This window comes from Plectropomus leopardus, chromosome 3 (assembly GCF_008729295.1).
Source record: "Plectropomus leopardus isolate mb chromosome 3, YSFRI_Pleo_2.0, whole genome shotgun sequence".
In the NCBI taxonomy this organism is placed as follows: domain Eukaryota; kingdom Metazoa; phylum Chordata; class Actinopteri; order Perciformes; family Serranidae; genus Plectropomus; species Plectropomus leopardus.
The window spans coordinates 211,226-234,032 of record NC_056465.1 but is presented as its reverse complement, the minus strand read 5'-3'; the positions used below and the strand labels follow the sequence as shown (position 1 = coordinate 234,032).

Genomic DNA, 22,807 nt, shown 5'->3' with positions numbered 1-22,807 from the left:
CAAAACCCCAACCCTGTGCTTCCCCAAATGAAGCAGAGCTACCCTCATCCACTTCTGGGACACTTAGGAAAAAACAAAACAAAAAGCACCTCACTCACACAGCCCCTGATTGGCACACAAAGGGCAAAATAGGCTTCAGAGAGGAAAAAAACTGCCACAATAAAAGTTTGATCAGTACAGAGTTAGACTCTTCCTTTAACTTCTGCATCATAGTCTTTCACAGTTTTTGGTCAACAAACTTACTGGCTTCCACCGGGTCACTGAATGTTTTTACTTGCCCTTGGTGATGTATGAAGAGCCTGGCCGGGAACTGCAGAGAGTGCCGAATCTCCTTCTCTCTCAGCACACGGCATCGGGAGTTGGGAGTTGGAATTGGGGTTCGGTATTTTGCCCAAGGATACTTCGACATGAGGAGCCAGGGATCGAACCGCTGCCCTTCCGATCAGAGGACAACCGCTCTACCTCTGAGCGATAGCCACCCCTATGTTTTTTTCATCTTATTTGACTATTTTGATGGTTACAAAAGGTATGCATGTGGAAATTTTTGCCATCATGTCTTCCAATGAAAGCGCTAAAGCCCTCTACTTTTCAAGAAGTGTAATTCTGCACAGAGAAGCACTCCACAACAGTCTTGCAAGTGGTTCCACATGCATTAAATGGTTTGTTGTGATCTAGTTACACAATTTATGTAATTATTATTGCCACTAGATTGCTCCACAAGTTCTTAGCTGAATACACATGCAATATGTGCACTCCCACAAACACTGTGCATATTTAACTTATGCAAAACAGACAGATAACTAAACAGACAATGTTACATACATGCCACATACATAAACATTCTAACTGGTTTGTCATCATGATAGCAAAATAGTTTGTGCAAGTGTGATAATCTTTGATTTAATATTCTCAGTACATTAATGACTGCATACTTGCACTCTCCTTTCAATCCCTGTGTCTTTTTAAAATATAAAGTATAGCAGGAGCTGAGTACAAGATGACAAATCTACCTGAACTTAGATTACTTGTTTAGTAGATACTGGGGATGGTTGCAACTAGGGTTGGTACGGATAAAGCATTTTTGACAAGCACGGGTATCATACTAGTTATATGAATCAATATCTGTGCTTGTGATGAAGGAAAATCCTCCTTGGGTAGCTGACTGTGTCCATATTCTGTGATAGGCCAGTCACACACAGCGCCCCTCCCCTACACGCTGCACTTCTCCACTCCTCCTGCACTGCTCCACTCACACAAACAACACAGAGACAGAGACAACCTCTCTGTACTTAGGAACAGCTCACTTCCCGTCTCTCTTCAGTACCTTTTAGGTTTTCTACAGCACGCATCTACCTCGGAACTCATTCTCAGTAGAGTTACTTGGTGAAAAAAACTCGATTTGTAACAGATGCAATGCTTTTGAGAAAACCGGGCTGAATGCGGCTTGTGTCGCTCACTGCCTCTACACCGGTTGGGCTTTTTTTTACTATCTGCTCACTCTTATCTTGGTCTCACTGCATGTGTTGTATTCATTGATGCACTTAAGGTTATTCATGTTCTGTGTTTAAAAAAGTTTTTTAGTAAACAATAAATATAACAATTTCTGATCAACCTGTATCAATTTCAAGCTTAAAATAGCGTCTTCCGGATTAAGTCCCAACCATTCCGGTTAAGTAACAACCACTTCCTGTTTGGGCCCCGCCCACTCCGAGTACATATACAGATACAGATAATTTAGATGAACAGATACAGATAGTGGTGTACTTGCACATCCCTAGTTGTAACCATGGCATGGTTGCAACAGCGCCACTTTCACTAAGAAGGGATAAGGGGTGTGCTTGAGGGAAAGACAGTAAGGTCTGTCTCCAAAGAATACTCTATCTGTCATGTGACATTGAAAGGATACTGTAAAAAACAGAAGGAATAAAACAGATATATAAAGAGTTTATTGGCATTCATAATGTCTTGAAAGTCAGAATGCGCAGCAAGTGGATGCCTTGGCTGGTTACTTAACCTAGGTAGCAGACTAGTATTTTGAACTCACTCCATTTGAGGTACTCAGCATCTGATTGGTCCAGGTTAGGGTGTTAAACCTGAGTAGGAATTGTTTATTATTGTTTATTAGTTTTTTCTGTGTATTTTCATTATTGTGTAACTTTAATTCTTTATTCTTATTGCTACAATTCCCCCAGGTTGTGTTACAACTTACCCTAGAAGTAGGGCAGGTTGTAACAATGGAACTCCTTTCATTTGACATTAAATAATGAAGTCTGTAATGTAGTTGGAACAGTTGAAGAAATGATATTTGTAGTTAAATAATCGTAAACTGAGCCAAAATTTGAGATCTCCTTCACAAAAATTCAGTTAAATATATGTGCTAAGACAAAAAGTGTTACAATCATCCCCAGTCTTCCCTGTTTGTGGAATGGATGTTGTTCTCATCACTTCTGGCTTTCAGTCTTAATGATGCATTCATATCCTCATCACATTATGAATCAGACAGATTCCAAAGTGTGTGGCTACTGCTGACAGTGGAGGTCACACTCCTGCAGTGCTGCTTTTCTCCACATCAGTGTTGATGCTGCCGGTCCAATATGCAGTCCAATACTGCAGCCTTTTCACAGGGAGCGCGCTTCCAAATTTACCCTCCCGCTGAGCTCGCTCCCCGTGCCTTAAAAATGCGCGTGCACGGCTGAAGGTCACTTAAACACAAAAGGCTTTCAGCGCTGCGGTCCAATATAGCGCATGCGCGCTGCCGGAGGACTGCTTCACAGACCGCAATATGGCGAGAATGCCTGCCAGCGGAGACACAGAGCAGGAGCAGCTGAGCTGCCCCAAAAGAAGCAGGGAGGAGGAGAATGAGGAGGAGTATGAAGATGAGATCCAGGAGGTCCAGATCACCGGGGAGGAAGAAGACGAGGAGTTCGATAGAGATGGTGTGGAGCTGGACTGGGAGCCAGGGGGGACAGTGCTGGACTCCAGCGGTTCCGCCGCGCAGATACAGGGGGTCGTTCTCCGGAGTATGGACCTCGGAAAGGAGGAGGGGGAGGCGGACCCCTTCGGCGGCAGCATCCCCGCCGGGCTGGAGTGTCACCTGGAGGGAGAGCTGCAGCGGTCAGAGCGGAACAGGCTGAGCGAGAACACACGCCTGGCCACCCGGTACGCGGTGCGGATCTTCAGGGAGTACCTTAGCGAGAAAGCTCAAAGTCCAGACTTTGAAACTCTGGACAAGGAGGCGCTGTGCGCGGTGCTGCGCTCCTTTTACGCGGAGGCGCGCTCCAAAAGTGGACAGTTGTACAGCAAGTCGTCCCTCATCAGTATCCGGAGCTCATTGAACCGGTACCTGAATGAGCCACCCTACTGTCGCACGTTGGACCTGACCAAGGACCCGGAGCTGCGAAGCGCCAACCTGACCCTGGCTGCGGTCATCCGGAGGCTGGAGGAGCAGGGCGCCGGTCCCGTGGTGCAGAAACAAGCCATCACGCGGTCGGACCTTAGAAAATTGTACGAGTCATCCGTGTTCAACACCGACACGCCGTTTGGGTTGCTCAATAAAGTCTGGTTCGAGACCTGCATGTATTTCTGCACCAGGGGCCGAGAGAACCAGCGGGAGCTTGAGGAGGACTCGTTCGGTCTGGCTGTGGATGAGGAAGGCAGAAAGTTTGTGTATTTCAAAGCTCTCGGACCGTACCACAAGTCCCGCTCCGCCGCCTGGACCAAGAAGCGTCCGGACGCAGAGGAGGACACCCTGCCGCGGATGTACGAGACGGGCTCGGAGCAGTGTCCGTACGCCAGCTTCGTCCGGTACGTTTCGAAACGGAACCCGCTGTGCAGGGCGTTCTTCCAGCGACCCCGGGACCACTGCTGCGCGAGCGATATGACGTGGTACGAGAACAAAGCTATCGGTAAGAACCTGTTGGGCACGAGGATGCAGATGTTGTCGCGCGCTGCCAAGCTCTCCAAGACCTACACCAACCACTGCATCGGCGCCGTCTCCATAGCAACGCTCAACAGCATCGTGGGCGCCGCGGGCTCCAGGCCGCCGACGACGCTTTACGTTGCCTCGGAAACGGTCAACGGTCACGCGCAGTCCCACCTCCAGCTCGTGATCCCATGCCTTCACCGGGTATCCGACGCTGCGGATCTGAAGCAGCGGACAACGGCAGCAGCAACAGTAAACACATCATCAATGACAACAACGAGTACAGTCAGCGCCGAGGAGGACCCGGAGGCTCCATACGCCAAGAGGCTGTGCGTGCGCCCCGGGACACGCGCGGAGTTGCCTTTGGAACGAAACGAGAGCGAGCCGGTGCCTGCGAGAGCCCCGGAGCTTCAGATTTCCACACAGCCCGCCGTGCGCTCCCCGGCAGCTCTGCCCACACAGGTAACAGAAGTATGTGATCCTTTGTCATCCTCAGTCGCCTGTGTGTTAACAGCTCGTGCATAAAATATAGCAAAATGTAGCCCCTCGTGCATCAGCACCGCGTATGCGTCCTGTATGTGTAACAAAGTCGTGCAGATGAAGTTCATTTTTACAAATCCAGTTCTTACAGATGTCATGGAGCAGCCAGGCATCAGCACCCTTTAAGGAGGAAGTTTTCTTTATAAATAAAGTGCACCTAGGTCAGGGTGCAGCATTGGTGGAGGAGGTATTCAGATCCTTTGAGTACTAAAATTCCTTTCTACTCTGTAGTACTACTTTAGAACTGTACTAGTAAAAGCTTACTTAAGTAAAAGTATCAGGGAAATGTATTTATACGTTAAAAATAAAATTACTACTGCAGAAAAGTTTGAATGAATTCAGGGAATCAAAATAATTAAAAGGAAGTCTTCATACATACATATATGAGAAGGTGGAACAATAAAATATTTTATACATGACTTACACGATTATAAAAATAGTTGCCAATTCATTTTATAATTAACTGACATATTGTTTCGCTGCCCTTGTATATTTTCATATGGTTTGTGTGCAAATGTCTTAATTTGTAAAGTAGTTATCTAATAGAAGTGTAAAGTGGTACGAAATTAAAAGACTAAAATAATGTAAAAGTTCCTCAGATTTGTACTTTAATACAGTACTTGAGTAAAGGTACTTAGTTACATTCCTGCACTGGCCAGCAGAGGGACACACAAAGTAACTGAAATTACAGTAACTTGGATCAAAGAACCAAGCATAGTATATTTCTTTAGTCCTGAAATTTTATAATGGAGTCATTATAATTACTTTAAAACATCATCTAAATTTGATTAAATGATATTCATGCATATTTTAAAATATGAAAAAATATAAAACTTATTTGTACTTGTGCTTGGGGACATTTTGTGAACTGTGAAAATGAGATGTTTTTCTGATATCCCACTCATAGAATTTTGTACTGAGAGAAGATAAAAAATAAGAAAACATTGATGAATCCCCAAAATCAATGGGTACTACCAAAATAAGAACAAATTGTGGACACAAACAAAAGTAAGAGAAATTTTGTTTGTATAGTGTTTCTTGCATAAGACCCAGTGTCTCATAAATGCAGCATATAATACTGTAGTCCTCAACCAGACTTGAAGTCCTTGACTTGAGGTCTGGTGAGTGAGGACTGTCCTGTGTTTGCACAGCCTGTACCACTGCAGATTAGTTGGTGAGTTCTTTCATCAAGTCAAGGACTTCAAGTCTGACCTTGCAAGACTGAAGATCTACAACAAAACAGAAGACAATGACATGTGACTGAACAGGTTTGAAGAGGGCAGTTTGGCACATAATTCAAGAAAACAGCACAACAATCTCCATTGTTGTGCTGTTTTTTTTTTTTAGCTCGACGCTGTGCTTCTTTTCAGGCACCTGGCAATGTCAAGTAGCCTACAACGTTATCTGGAAAAGTTGGTGCTCTTACAGAGCAAAGTCATATCCTTGTGCCCGAGAGATTGTCCTTTTGTTGATTTTTCTGCTGTCAGGCTCCTGGCATTATCTGGCAGTCCTGAAGCTGCATTGGAACTCTGATTGTAAATCATCAGCACTTGTCTAAAGCTTAGTGTTGGGTCAGGCCCAGCAGCCAGCTCACTGGATGTCCCGGGCTACAGTTGTGGGGGGTGCGTGTGCGCGCATGCTTGGATACCAGGTTGTCAAGAGCTGTGAGACTGAACCAAAAACACTGAAGCCTTAAACAAGTGACACCTCTAACAGTTGATTCACTGTTAATATAAAGTGCCTCATAGTGCAGCTATAAAGTTACTGTGCTTCTGTAAAATGCAGCATCTTTTAAATGACCCTGATGGTACCAGTTGAAAAAAAAATCCCTGTCACAATTGGTGCCACCAGAAGCCTCCAAACTGAAGGATCCTCAAATCTTACACATAGGGCCTTGAAATGTGTGGAATCCCAAAAAGCTGAAAGACTATACAGCTGCATAAAGCAGAGGTAAACTGTAGCGCTGGTGATAATGCTCTGTGGGTTTGGTTTAGTGATATCTTTTACAATATACAGTGTATTTGAAAATATTGATTAGTTCATCTTCAACCCAGTGGAGTCACAGATGAGTTGGATCAGTGGTGAGGGGTGTTTGCAGACAGTCAGTAAAGACAAGGCGGTGTCTGATGCTCTCTTCAAATAACTGTTTTCACCACAGTGGTGTTGTCTATATTTAACCTGTGCTCTTATGCAGCCCCCACAATGACATTCTAACTGATTCAATCATCAGGAGCATCAATCATCATCATCATTTGACTCTGCTCCATACATTTGCCCCATATCTCTAAAACTATTACTTTGATACCACTACTATGTGTGTTTGTGTGTTTTGGGTCACAGGACAGCAGTATGCTGAGTCAGCAGCTGGTCTCTGTGTCTCCTGTGAGCTCTGCTGGAATCCCCACGCCAGCCCAGCTCACTAAAACCAATGCACCTGTCCACATCGATGTAGGAGGACACATGTACACCAGCAGCCTGGCCACCCTCACAAAGTACCCCGAGTCACGGTGAGACACACATCCATTATGAAAAAACAATCCCTTAAGGTACCTTTAACTCCTGACAGCTCATCCAACACCTTACTTCAAATCAAAGTTTTCATGTTAGTCATTTGTCAATTTGACCATTAATTTGAAACAGCAAAAACTAAACACATAAAATCTTAAAACTAAAGGCCATCATTTCAAAATCCCTTAAAACTCAAGCAGATTTTAAAGGGGTAAATGACTTTCCCTATGATTTGCATATTCATTTGAAATATTTGACAAATCTATTCATTACCAAAATAAAGTTATATGAGGTTGATCTGAAATAATCTCAGGTGTAAATTAATGACATTTTAAGGAACTCTTATTCAGGCTTCAACTTTATAAAAAAAATATCCAAGTTTTGGGGTAAATGAATGGAAAACCTTCTAGTTAAACTAATATTTGAATATGTGAGGGGCTTTCAGTGGGTTCTCTGCATGGGTTAAAGCTGTAGTTGATATCTTTTGTGAGAACAACTTGCTGTCATGTTTACTGAAACTGTCATTTTATACTACATTCACACAGTGCGAAATGAGAAAAAAACCAAACAACCAATCAGAGCTGAGGAGTCTCTTATGGTGTGTTCACACCAAACATGATGCAAGCATTTTGCGCAGCAAGTTTACATACATAGTCAATACAAATACACAAATTCACACCGGGCAGCTTGATGGGCACATTGGACACTATGCAATTGCACAAGTTGAAATTTTTTACTGTGTTGCATTAGCCTATCAGTACTGAGATCTAGCTGAGATTCTCTTGATCTTACCGAGAGTCAGGAATGAAGAATAAACCATGTCGCTGTCTGTAGACACATGGAGCTTCACTCTGTACAGAGAGAACAAATAAGGACTCGAAGCGCTCAGAGATTAGTGAGCAAAGTTACAGCAATACAAAATGTATGTCTTGTGTAACCTATTTTTCTTGAGTTGCTTTCTTAGCAAAATACTGAGTAATTTAAGTAGGGGGCATGTAATCTGCTGCCGTGACACAATGATAATAGAAAAGGGTAACCGTGTTGGTTCACACTGCTTCAGGGCACAGAGACTCAGTGTATACATCCAGCTTTCTGTTGTGCTTCACTGCAAACAAAGTTAGCTGTTAGCTGTCTCTCCTTGTTAACATTTGCACAACCACTGCTGTTGAGGACAAATTTCTGCAAGTTGCAAAATGCTTCAGAAATACCCCAGAGGCCATATATAGCCTACGTGAGTAACGCTATGCGAACATTTTCTGTGTGTTGGTGTGAACACAGCTGTCAGTCATGTCAAATCACAGCTCATCAACTGCAGTCAAACTAGGCAGCGCTGATCAAATATGAATCGAGATTCTATTACTGCAGTGACTTTCAGAATCATATTAGTGTACTGGTGTACTGTTTAGCTGAAAAATGAGAAGGTGTGTTCCAGCCGTTAGGTGGTTCTTGGTTTTGGTTCAACTGTTTCCAACATGGCAGTAAGGTCACAAATGTTCTCATTTTACAGTTAAACAATGAACAAAAATATGCTTTTTATCACATCTGAGGTGAGAGATAAGTAATGCAGTAACAGAATTTGGATTCATATTTGATCAGTGCCGCCTGGTTTGGCAGTTTGACCGCAGTTCATGAAGAGACTGCTCATCTCTGATTGGTTGTTTTCAGTCAGCAAGTAAATAAAGTAAATAAAAGTAAATAAATGTTTTAGTTAAGATGTAAATTATGTGTTTTTAGGGGAAAATCCCCTGTACATTTTCCAGAAAGATTGAAAGCTATCCTTTATTTTCCATCTCTAATCAAACATTTCAGTATGTATACATGTAGGTTAGTTATAATTCTTTTCATGTCATTTTGTCATTGGTGAGCCCTGAAAGTTCTTTATTTAAATGCCTTCATATATTACATACATATATGTATCCACTAATAACCATTTTAAAATCCAATTAAAAACATTCATTACATCATTATTAGCTACATTTATGAAATTTTATGATAGAAAATAAAGGGATAAAGGGATTCATGGTGAGATACTCGTACAACACTGAAGACATGATGCAAGTTGTACTTGCAACCCATCTCTCTTTATGCACACTCTTGACTGTTCATCCACCATTTGCATAACGTTACATCCAGTAGTTGTCGCCTGTAGCTTATCTGTAAGTGCACAGTGCAGCATATCCCACTCAATGTTTAAGTCTAAAAATCTGAATCTTACTGTCAAAATCACACTTGATATATTAACTTTGCATTTTGAGGCCTGCAACAACATTCTACCACCAGTGGTTCTAAATGTGCTGAATTCATTTGCAGCCAAAGTACTTCAATATCACCCGGCAAGAAGTCATATCTCACTCTGGCTGGTATTTGATTTTGGATATATACTGCTACACCACTTCTATATGCATTCCTGCCCCTATACTGAATATACCATGCTGCATCTTTATATGTGTCATCTAGTTGCTGATTTTTGAAAACCACATGACAGTGTTTCTGCTTTGTTTCCTGTTTATGGCCTCATTCAACTCACTCTGTCAGCCTGCTAAATGATGATGAGGCCTATAGAGACTCAAGAGATCTTTGAAAATGAAGAGAAACTGAATGTTCCATTATCTTGTGGAAACAGTGGCCACTGTTAAGCAAAAGTTTCATAGTTTAATTGTATAAGGACCCAGTATTGTGCTTATCTTGCTTGAGATACAATCTGGTGGTGACAACACTCTTTCCTGCATCCTGTGTAGCACTAATGTAGTGTAGCACTATAGCATTATCACAGCCAAGCTTTCTACATATGTAAAGGCCAGTGTCATTATGTTTCACCTCCTTCCAAAATCTTCACATTTACAAGTCTATCTTCATAAAATCTTCACCAAGAAAAAAGCGATGAACAAAAAAAATTATTTGCCCTCTTTATGTCCTTGGGGCTATAATAACAAAAATCAATGTTTATTATTTTACCAGACCCCATAGTTTTTTAAATATCATCCTCTAGCAAATGCTTGAGATGACCATTCATTGTAATGGTTAAACAAAAAGAAAAATTAAAATTACAAATTATGTACTACTATAATGCTTGAAATATATTAGTATAATAACATATATCAATTTGAGACCGTGACATTAGCGATATTACCACTACTTATATTATCTCCAGGCACATTTACCATTATAGCACTTTGAGAACATCTCAGAAATGTTGAAAAAAAAGTCTTACTTTTCTTAAGTTCAAAATTAATGATATCTTACAGAAACATTTCGTGAAATTGTCCGCCTTCACCATCTTCCCCTCTCTGTCTCTCTCTCTCTCTAGGCACACACGTACTCCTTGCAAAGCACTGCAGCACTCCTCTCTGTCCTGACAGTTGCTGTATATGCGTAAAGTTTACGGTTTGCAGGTTAACATGTATTTTTCTTGCATCTTATGCATCTTCTTGTGTGATTTTATATCCACTCCTGAGACTAATAAATGTGATAACTCATCTGGCATTCACTTTCTGCAGAAATACCTCAACAGATTTTTTTTATTTATTTTTCAGTCTTCAGACTTTCATCTTTCTCAGCTTTTCCTCTTCTTCAGACTCTGTGCACATGGCCCTGCAGTCTCATGTCCAGCGTGCGTTTATTCTAATAAGGATGAAGTGGCACATGCTTTCAATGTAGGAGCACAGTGGGATTCTTTATTGTAAGAGCAGAGGTGTGAACGAAACGATCCTGGGGTTTAAGAACACATAGTGAATCATATGTAGACTTTTCATAGGAACAAATTTACGAAGAAGCTCAGGAGGGTCAGCGTCAATGAGGCCTATTGTACTGTACATTTAAGGAGTATTCATCCCTCCTCTCTGTACTGACTATGACACACAGCCCTCCAAGCATGATGTTAGAGATGGAACAAAATTCATAGCCCCCAGTCCACAGTTTTGCGTAACAATGCATTTTAAAATCCCTGTAAAGTAAACTGTAAAGCTGTTTTTGAAGCCAGTTTTCCTCTCTGATAGCAGTCACGGTCAGAGTGACACGCCCCAAGTAGAGAGAAGATACAATTAAAATACGATTGAAAACTGGCAAAGTGTCAAATCTGTTATGAAGTTGTAAACATTGAGCTGCTGCAGTACAACTGAGGATGTCTGTGGCCAGCAGACATGACAGCCTCCCCAGCATTTGTTTGGTTTTTGATAAAGAGGACTCTCTTTAATTGGTCTCTACTGTTTCCGACAGGATCGGTCGTCTGTTTGATGGAACGGAGCCCATAGTGTTGGACAGTCTAAAGCAGCACTACTTCATTGATCGTGATGGCCCGATGTTCCGCTACATACTGAACTTCCTGCGGACTTCCAAGCTCCTCATCCCTGCAGACTTCAAAGTGAGTGTGTACAGCTTTGATCAGGTATTAGCACATTTTGTCGCTGCCGCGAGTCTCAACACTCCCAAATCACTGGGACACCAAAAACAAAGGAGCCGTCCACACTGTCTGAGCAAGGATGTGAACTCCTGTCACATGGAGCCCTTGCACATAAACTACTGAAGACATGTTTTCTTTACTGCGTTCTATATGATTGACTATTTTAAAAACTCTGCTTGGTTTATAAACATCTCTTTTAATTTGTTACATTATGTAAAATGTTACTAAACACTCTGCAGCTTGATGATATCATGTGTAGTTGTTGCATTATGGTATTTTGATTTAATCAAACAGCCTGGCTGCTCTCGGTCATGTGGCCATCACTGCCTCCTGTCAGCATAAACAGAAGGGACACCTAGAACAAGTGTTCCTCACATACTGAGGCACTGACCTCAGTGCTGGCAGCTCTCTCTGGGCTGAATTAGCCACAGTTAAAGAAAGTTTAATTCTCCAACTTTCTTATTTATTAATTCATTTTCAGAATTATGTGACCCCCCACACAGAAAAACAAATAAAGCCATTGGGTCTCATTCATGAAATGTTAGTAAATCTGTGAGTCCATATGCACATAAATCGACGTAGTATATAAAATCTACACCAGATTCATGAGCGCCGCAGGACACTTGGATTTAATCATGGCATGTGTGTATGTCAGCAATTAGCAGACATCCCCCGCCCATGAAGAGCCAGTGAGCACCATATAAGGAGATGATCCTTACTTCATCCTGTCCACCTGACAACGTGCTGCAAACAAAACACTTTCACACTACATGTCTTATTCACCAATTCACACACTGATGGCCGAGGCTACCGTACATGGTGCCACCTGTTACTCAGTAACCATTCACACACACTCACACGGCGATGATGCAGCATCACTAGCATTTTGGGGTTCAGTATCTTGCCCAAGGATACTTCAACATGTTGACTAAAGGAGCCTGGGCTTGAACCGCTGACCTTCTGATTAGAGGACAACCCAGTCTGCTTCTGAGCCACAGCCATCAGTGTATTCATTGTGCAATTAATAATGTGCAGAGTACAAGACTTTCAAGATCTCAACATAGTGTACATAATGACGTTATTTGTGTCTACATGAATTACCAGTGATTTCGGGTGATGTGTACTTATTACTTTAGTCAGAGGGATCTGCAACTGCAGACTGATCACAAAACATGCAAGAAGTCAGTGTGTGTGTGTGTGTGTGTGTGTGTGTGTGTGTGTGTGTGTGTGTGTGTGTGTGTGTGTGTGTGTGTGTGTGTGTGTGTGTGTGTGTGTGTGTGTGTGGTCATCCCCTTCTTGCTCCTTCTATTGCAGTCTCAGTGGATACAGCTCATATCCTATCATCAAGGTGCAGCAACTACAACTACTACAAGCGCGTCCTGTTTGTGGATGCACTAAAATCAAACAGGTTGGAGCATTCTTGGAGCATCTCAGACAGCACATGACAAAGTCAAGACCAAGACAAGCTGTGCTGACAATTCATGCAATCTTCATTTAGATTACTTACTTACTTACTTTTACGCTTAGTTTATTTTTTAAAACTCCTAAATCACAAGTATGTTAAGACTGATTGAACAGATGTGCTCTGCATAAGGGTGGCACATGTACTGTATCTCTGTGTGACAAATGGTCAAACTTTGTTGATTATTTTGGGTAAAATATGACAGATGTGGACCTCTCAGATTTACTCAGAGGGGTTAGTCATGATTGTAGAATTGCTATGTATGTTGAATAATGCTCAGTGTCTTTGCTTGCATGCGTGTATTTTGTGCATTTATGTGTATTGTCAGGCTTTTCTGTCTTTGTTTCTTTTGCTGTGTGTGTGAGTGTCTCCGCTTGTCTTCATGTACACTGTGTGTGTTTTCTGTGTGTGTGTGTGTGTGTGTGTGTGTGTGTGTGTGTGTGTGTTTGCAGGAATACTCCCTTCTGTATGAAGAGGCCACTTTCTTCCAGCTTGCTACTCTGCAGGCTGAGCTGGAGCGCTGGAGGACTGAGCAGGAATGTGGGGCTGCGTGCCTGGAGTGTGAGTGTGTCGTGATTCATGTGGCTCCGGAGCTCGGTGAGAGGATCAGCGTGAGCGCCCACCGGGCGGTGATCAAGGAGATTTTTCCTGAGGTCAGAGACGTCATGTCCAATACCCTGAACACCAGCTGGAATGAAGACTCGACACACATCATTCGTTTCCCACTCAACGGCTACTGCCACCTCAACTCTGTCCAGGTATAGAACACACTCTGACACTCCACAGGCTGCACAGGGGACTTGGTGTGGATCATACCAACATTTATAAAAGTGCAATTTCAGACCGAAAGAGATTATTTCCAGTGGGACCAAGTGGTCAGTCAATGCATAGAGTTCACATACAGCTCAACTCTGGTGAACTTTGACACAATGGGTTTCATTCAAGAAAAGATATACTCACAGATTTTCTCTTCTTTTTTCTCATTGCCAGAATTTGTTCTTATTTTCTTAGTACCCACTGATTTTTGGGATTTACCAATATTTTCTTATTTTAGCACTTCTCTCAGGTTGAAAGAGTATTCTTACTTAGATAACAGAAAAAAAATCTTGTTTTCACAGTCCACAGATTGTTGCCCAGTGCATGGAAAAAATAAGTTTTACAACTGAACAACATTTCTAAACATTTCTTCTTGATCAAATTTTGATTTTCATGTTTTTAAATAATTATGATTGGATTATTACATTTCAGGGCCAAAGAAACTTTGTCTGTTAATTACATTAGTAACTATATAGCAATTTAGGTTACCATTCGTCCCTCTGCTGGCCAGTGCTGGAATGTAATTTACTCATGTACTAAAGTAGAAATCTCAGGAAGTTTTACATTACTTGAGTTTTTTAATCTCATGCCACTTTCCACTTCTACTCCAATGCACTTTAGAGGGAAATATTGTGTTTTTTACTATTATTATTTAATCAAACAGCAGATGATGGTCCAATCGAGGGACTAGCTCTTCACCTTCTTAAATTTTAGACATTAAATTTTAGCTTTGTCCGTCTACTTGTTGTCTACTACTCTTCTAATCTATACCAAAGCTGCAATATTCAGGGGTGTATATTTGTTAGCTTCCACTAAAGGGTTGGAGTTGGTCAGATTCATTTCATTCTATCTCTAGTAATCTTATATATTTGTGAACTTGGGTACATTGGTCAAAGATCAATTGATCCTTGGTGGAGAGGGTGGACAGCTCCAGGTACCTTGGTGCCAATCACTGAAAGCCTGACCTGGGTGTTGCTTACTGACTCAGAGGTGAGAAAAGAAAGGCAGAGACTGTTTTACCTGAGACGCCTGAGGGTATTTTGGGTATTACCTCAAATACTGAGGGATATCTATTCCTGCACCATCCACAGCGTCCTGACAGGGAACACGTCTGCCTGGTACAGAAACATGTTACCATTATTGTTGCTGTGCATCTCTCCCCCTCTCTCCCTCTCTCTTTCTCTTCTCCCTCTCTCTCTTTTTCTATGTATCATTTTGTCATCTGTAATTTAGTTTTTTACCACATCTGTGGCATGTCTGTCCATCCTGGAAGAGGAATCCCTCCTCAATCACCTTTTCTTAGGTTTCTACAATTTTTGTCCCCCTTTTAGGGTTTTTTGGGGAGTTTTTCCTTAGTTGATGTGAGGGTCTAAGGGTGGATGGGATGTCATACGCTGTGAAGCCCTTTGAGGCAAATTGTTATTTGTGATGATGGGCTTTATAAATAAAATTTACTTGGCTTGACTTGAATTGAAAAAGCACTGAACAGGACCTCAGGGCCCTGCAAAGAGTGGTTCGCTCAGCTGAACACACAATAGGTGTTGCTCTACCTGCATAAAGGATGTTTATACAAGACACTAAAGATCTCAGCCACAGATCACTGTCCAACCTTGCTGAGGTTGGACAGAAGGCAGCAGAAAGCACTGAGAGGCTCAGGAGGAGCTTCTTCCCTCAGACTGTATAGAAATATGAGACAATCCTGGTGAAAATTGGTGCAGCCAATGTACTGCTTTTAGCCCATTCAGTACAAGATGTGACTCATGTAATGTTCAGTGTGTTCCATTGGAGGGCACCAAAGTGGGAATTTTTCCCAAACCGACACAGTGACTTCAAATTACCGTGAGTGACGAGGGCAAACGCACTGCATATAGAGAAACGTGCATATACAAAAACAAATGCAAAAGAAAAATGCCGCAAATACAGAACCGTACTGCAAATACAGAACTGCGCTGCATATACGAAAATAAATGCAAAAAGAAAAAGCTGCATATCCACTCACACAACAGAGGCACTGAGCTCAGGTAAAGTTGGAAAGTTATTGACAGATCAGATCTTCGGGGACCAATAACTCATGAACAAAATGCTGTCAAAACACAAACGATGCCTCGTTTTAATCGCAGTTGGACTGAAAATGAGTTACACACTCATTTTCATCCAAAATATCTGTCCTCCAAGCTGAATAATTTACACTGCTCTTAATGCGCAGCAGGCTGCCAGACGAGTGCTTAGGGCCGTCCACAAAGTGCAACACCATAGAGCGAAAATATGCAATAACTCAATTTTTATACACTGTATTAGCACCAAATTTACCTCACAAACCAATGGTCTACTGGTGATTACACACTTAGTTACGGAAAATGTGCCCTCATAAAACATACCTATTTTTTTTTATAGGTAATTACATTCAATAATGTCACTGTTGCAGTGTCATTACTTTTACTTAAAATAAATTGTGCTCTGTGGTCGTGCTACAGCACTTAGTTTAGAAAAATGTGCTTTTGTGTGATTTGGGAAAATCATTATTTGAAATAATACTGAGCATATTATACAGAGGTGTCCTTTCAGTCATACTATAGGTCTTACTTTGGGAAAAAATGCTTTTGTGTAATTTTGGGAAATTTTTATTGGAAATAATACTCAACTTATGTTATTCAGTTTACAGTCATGAAATTCACTACAACCACTACAGGTCTCCCTTTGGTTTGTAAAGGCCTATGCAGCGCGTTTTTGTATATGTAACTTGTTTCTGTATATGCAGCGCACCATTTTAAATTGATCCATAAAATTTTTTTTTTTTTTTTCAATTATCTTTTTATTTAGTTTTTAAATTCCAGAACATACAATCAGGGAAATGAAGAGAAAAATACACAAATAAAATAAAATAAAATAAAAGTGCTAGAGGCCAGGGTAATGCCATCTAGAGAAATTAAATTGTTGGAAAAGGAGCTTCTGAGGTGTTTTGGGCCAAGAACAATAACTTCAGTTTTGTCTGAATTCAACATCAGGAAATTACGGCTCATCCAGGCTTTTACATCCTTAAGACATGTTTGAAGTCTAGATAGCTGATCAGTTTCATCTGGTTTCATAGATAGATATAATTGCGTATCATCAGCATAACAATGGAAATTTAAGGAATGTTTTCTAATTATGTTGCCTAGAGGAAGCATATATAAAGTGAAAAGGATTGGTCCGAGCACCGAACCTTGTGGCACTCCAAAGCGACCTTTGTATGTGCGGAGGGTTGATCATTGATGTGAACAAATTGGGAACGATCTGATAAGTATGACCTAAACCAGGCTAGTGACGTTCCTTTAAGGCCAATTGAGGATTCAAGTCTGTGCAGTAAGATTTGATGGTCAATGGTGTCAAATGCAGCACTGAGATCTAATAGGATTAAAACAGAGACCAGACCTGTGTCAGAAGCGATAAATAAGTTGTTATTAATTTTTACTAGTGCCGTCTCTGTGCTATGATGAACTCTAAAGCCTGACTGAAAGTCCTCGAATAAACTGTTGTCTCGGAGAAAGTCACAGAGCTGATGAGCAACCACTCTCTCAAGGATTTTAGAAATAAAGGGGAGATTAGATATCGGTCTATAGTTAGCTAAAATCTCAGGATCGAGAGTGGGCTTCTTTAGAAGAGGTTTAATGACAGCTACTTTAAAAGACTGGGGTACATAACCTGTCAATAAAGACGCGTTGATTATATCTAATAAAAAGTTGTCTAATAAAGGTAAAACTTCCTTAAGGAGCTTAGTTGGGATGGGGTCTAGCAGGCATGTTGATGGCTTAGATGCAGAAACCAAAGTATAGAGTTGATGAAGGTCAATGGGGGAGAAATGGTCTAGATAAATTTCGGGTCTTGCTGCCATAATCAGGCTATCTGAGTTCGGGGTCAGGTCAGTTGAGGGTAAGAGGTGATGGATTTTATCTCGAATAATTATGATTTTATTATTAAAGAAATTCATAAAGTCGTCACTGCTTAGGGCTGAAGGAATACAGGGCTCTATGGAGCTGTGACTCTGAGTCAACCTGGCTACAGTGTTGAAAAGAAACCTGGGATTGTTTTTGTTTTCCTCAATTAGTGATGAATAATAGTTTGCCCTGGCATGGCGGAGGGCCTTCTTATAGACTTTAAGACTGTCCAGCCAGACTAAACGGGACTCTTCCAGTTTGGTCGAACGCCAATGTCTTTCAAATTTTCGCGATGTTTGTTTCAATTTGCGAATCTGGAGGTTAAACCATGGGGCTAATTTTTTTTGTTTCATTATTTTCTTCTTGAAGGGTGCAACAGTGTCGAGAGCTGATCGCAGTGAGCCAGTAGCATTATCGATGAGACAGTCAATTTGGGAATGACTTAAGTTAGTAGTAGTGTGCTCAGGAGTTGTAAGACATGGTAATGATGTCAAAGCAGAGGGAATTAGTTTTAAATTTAGCCACTGCTGAGTCAGATAGACATCTAGAAGAGTAGCTCTTACTGAGAGGCTTGTAGTCAAGTAATAAAAAATTAAAAGTTATCAAATAATGGTCAGACAGAGCAGGAATCTCAGGAAAGACTGATAAATCTGCAATATCAATGCCGTACGCAAGGACTAGATCGAGGGTGTGATTGTAGCGGTGGGTGGGTTTATGTACACACTGACTGAAGCCTATTGAATCCAAAAGTGTGGAGAAAGCAGAACTAAGGCTGTCACTATTAACATCCATGTGAATGTTAAAATCCCCTACGATAATAATTTTGTCTGATTTGAGCACTAAACTTGATATAAGCTCAGAGAACTCAGATAGAAATTCAGAGTATGGGCCGGGGGCGCGGTACACTATGACAAACAGAATTGGCTGTAAAGTTTTCCAGGATGGGTGAGAAAGACTAAGAAAAAGGCTTTCAAATGAATTATAGTTTAGCTTGGCCTTAGTGTGAATTGCTAAGCTTGAATCAAAAATAGCAGCGACTCCCCCTCCTCGGCCAGTGTCCCGCGCAACGTGACTATTTGACCAGGAGGAGTGGATTCATTCAGGATAACGTACTCATCAGGACAAAGCCAGGTCTCAGTGAGGCATAATAAATCAATATGGTTATCCAATATTAAATCAGTGACTAAATGAGCCTTGGTTGATAAGGATCTAACGTTCAAGAGTCCGCATTTAATTCTCCTGTTATGATGCTGTATGACAGGAGATGAGTTAATTTTTATGAGATTTTCATGTACAACTCCCCTTTTGTTTATTTTAGTATTAAACAAATGAAGTGGTCGGGGGACAGACACTGTTTTTATAACATTTACATTATGGGTGTGTGTGACTGTGCTAGAGGAAGCTCAGAGAAGCGTGTAAGACTGCGACTCTGAAACCTGGTCCCAACTCTGGTTTGTCATGGCTTTGGGCCTCTAATAAAATCGGCCAGATTCTTAGAGAGGAGAGCGGCTCCATCCAAAGTGGGATGGATGCCGTCCCTTCGGATAAGACCAGGTTTACCCCAAAAGGAGCACCAATTATTAACGAAGCCCACATCATTTGCTGGACACCACCGCGACAACCAGCGGTTGAGTGCTGACATGCGGCTAAACATGTCATCACTGGTCACATTGGGAGGGGTCCAGAGAAGATTACGGTGTCCGACATCGTCTTGGCATACTCACACACCCGACTCTATGTTAATTTTAGTGACCTCCGATTGACGTAACCGGGTGTCATTGCCGCCAACGTGAATAACAATCTTACTGTATTTACGTTTAGCCTTAGCCAGCAGCTTCAAATTTGACTCGACGTCGCCCGCTCTGGCCCCAGGGATACATTTGACTATGGCCGCTGGTGTCACTAACTTCACGTTTCGCAAAATAGAGCTACCAATGACCAGGGTTGTGTCCTCGGTCGGTGTGTGGCTGAGAGGGGCATACTTATTTGAAACGTGAAGGGGGGGTGGGTGGTGTGCCACGGGCTTCGGCTTACTATGCTTCGCTCGGACAGTCACCCAGCCTCCCGGCTGCACGGGGGCTGCCGGGGGACGGCTAGCAGAGGCTATGCTATGTCGGTCCGCACCGGCTACAGGGGGCTCGCTAGCTATCGCAGCTACAGAGGGATTATCCACGGTGCGGAGCCGCGCTTCCAGATCGCTAAGCCTCGCCACACAATAGGTGTTGCTCTACCTGCATAAAGGATGTTTATACAAGACACTAAAGATCTCAGCCACAGATCACTGTCCAACCTTGCTGAGGTTGGACAGAAGGCAGCAGAAAGCACTGAGAGGCTCAGGAGGAGCTTCTTCCCTCAGACTGTATAGAAATATGAGACAATCCTGGTGAAAATTGGTGCAGCCAATGTACTGCTTTTAGCCCATTCAGTACAAGATGTGACTCATGTAATGTTCAGTGTGTTCCATTGGAGGGCACCAAAGTGGGAATTTTTCCCAAACCGACACAGTGACTTCAAATTACCGTGAGTGAACGAGGGCAAACGCGCTGCATATAGAGAGAAACGTGCATATACAAAAACAAATGCAAAAGAAAAATGCCGCAAATACAGAACCGTACTGCAAATACAGAACTGCGCTGCATATACGAAAATAAATGCAAAAAGAAAAAGCTGCATATCCACTCACACAACAGAGGCACTGAGCTCAGGTAAAGTTGGAAAGTTATTGACAGATCAGATCTTCGGGGACCAATAACTCATGAACAAAATGCTGTCAAAACACAAACGATGCCTCGTTTTAATCGCAGTTGGACTGAAAATGAGTTACACACTCATTTTCATCCAAAATATCTGTCCTCCAAGCTGAATAATTTACACTGCTCTTAATGCGCAGCAGGCTGCCAGACGAGTGCTTAGGGCCGTCCACAAAGTGCAACACCATAGAGCGAAAATATGCAATAACTCAATTTTTATACACTGTATTAGCACCAAATTTACCTCACAAACCAATGGTCTACTGGTGATTACACACTTAGTTACGGAAAAATGTGCCCCCATAAAACATACCTATTTTTTTTTATAGGTAATTACATTCAATAATGTCACTGTTGCAGTGTCATTACTTTTACTTAAAATAAATTGTGCTCTGTGGTCGTGCTACAGCACTTAGTTTAGAAAAATGTGCTTTTGTGTGATTTGGGAAAATCATTATTTGAAATAATACTGAGCATATTATACAGAGGTGTCCTTTCAGTCATACTATAGGTCTTACTTTGGGAAAAAATGCTTTTGTGTAATTTTGGGAAATTTTTATTGGAAATAATACTCAACTTATGTTATTCAGTTTACAGTCATGAAATTCACTACAACCACTACAGGTCTCCCTTTGGTTTGTAAAGGCCTATGCAGCGCGTTTCTGTATATGTAACTTGTTTCTGTATATGCAGCACACCATTTTAAATTGATCCATAAAATTTTTATTTTTTTTTTTCAATTATCTTTTTATTTAGTTTTTAAATTCCAGAACATACAATCAGGGAAGAGGGAAATGAAGAGAAAAATAAAACAAATAAAATAAAATAAAATAAAATAAAATAAAATAAAATAAAATATATAAAACATAAGAAACTAATACATGACAGACAACAACAAGAAGTACAGCAGAGTAAATTAAATCAGTCCATGGTCACAGTTCATCCTCTGAAAGTAGTATTTGAGCATGCCAAACCCTGATGATGTGTGTCAGAGGTCCATAAGTGGTTCCCATATCTTCTGGAAGGCATCCCCCTTGTTTTTTAGTGTATATGTGCATTGCTCCAGTTTCATTTTCATTTTCACAAGTTTCATTTAAGATTTCTTTAAACAAGTCGAATGATGGGGGTCTTTGTTGATTCCATTTGAGCAAGATGCATTTCTTTGCTATATAAGATATTATGGTAATCCTCTTCCTGCGTGTGGCGTCCAGTGTCTTGTCCAGTTCCGTACCAAAGAGGTACCGTGTTGGTGTAATGTCCAACGGGGTTTCCACAACCTTAACAGTTAAATCATGTATTGCCTTCCAGAAATATTTTAATTTCCTGCAATCCCAAAAAACATGCATGCATTACAACGATGACATCTGGAAGATGAGTTAGGAAACATTTTACATAAACGGAGTGGAGTAAGGTATATCCTGTGCATGAATTTATAACAAATTTATTTATTTATTTTTATTATTGAATTTATAACAAAAAACATTCTGGCAAATAGCATCCCACTGATCTTCATCAAGAGCACATCCCATATCCCTCTGCCATATGTTCCTAAGTGGGATCAGTGAAGAGCTGTGATGGTCTAATAAAGCATTATAAATTACAGAGATTTTTCCTTTTAATGTTGTAGATTTCACCAAAATCTTTTCGAAATTTGTCAGCTCCAAGGACAGACGATTTTCTCTTTTCAGGGTATTTACTAAATGGCGAATTTGTAAATATTTGTAAAAGTCCTGTTTCAGAATTCCGTATTCTGACATTAAGTCTGTAAAAGATTTGAGTGTTTCCTTTACAAACAAATGTTGGAGCTGACATATACCCTTCTCTCTCTCACTTTGCGAACAAGGAACTACCAATTGATGGTGGTAGATCTGGGTTTGAGGATAAGGGGAAAAACCTGGAGATTTTGCCAAAATTCCCACAAAACCTATTTATATCTTACCAAGCCTGAAGAGTGTTGTAAACTACATATGTTTTCTTTATTTGATGTAGTGAACTTATATTGTTTATGAATGGTAGCCAGGTTGTGGAAATAGGAGTACATAAAAATTTGAACAACTTTCACCTTTTTTTTTCCAAGTAGCAATCCCGACTTCGACGCTCCAGTGGAGAAAATGTTTTGATGTCAGATCTCATTGTTGTGTTGCTGTTGTTTGGTTTGTGCATGACTGCAGGTGTTGGAGCGGTTACAGCAGAGAGGATTCTGGATCACTGCTTCATGTGGAGGGGAGTGGACTCTTCCCAGTTTAGTGAATACATTTTACGGCGGGAGGGCAGAGGAAGCCAACATCCCCCCACACTCATCCAAATAAAACAGGAACTCATGGACTGAACTAACGGACGTTGCCCCTTTTGCTAAAAGTAAGCAACGCTTTGTGAAACTGAGGGCAGATTCCCGTCAGTAAGAAAGAAGTCATCAAACTGAGCAGAAATGAATCCACAGAATTTCTTCCGACTCAATAAAAAATATGCTACATAGTGACTGAGATATTAGTCTTC

At 41.3% G+C, this 22,807-nt stretch overlaps 1 protein-coding gene across 1 annotated transcript; it reads left to right on the top strand.

Annotated features, from left to right (window-relative positions):
• The first annotated feature begins 2,782 nt into the window (after positions 1 to 2,782).
• On the top strand, positions 2,783 to 22,640 carry LOC121962431. The gene is given in 6 exon segments (XM_042512690.1): positions 2,783 to 4,384; positions 6,803 to 6,969; positions 11,186 to 11,330; positions 13,284 to 13,589; positions 22,483 to 22,531; positions 22,534 to 22,640. Coding segments are annotated over 6 exon segments (2,376 nt in total).
• Positions 22,641 to 22,807: the final 167 nt, after the last annotated feature.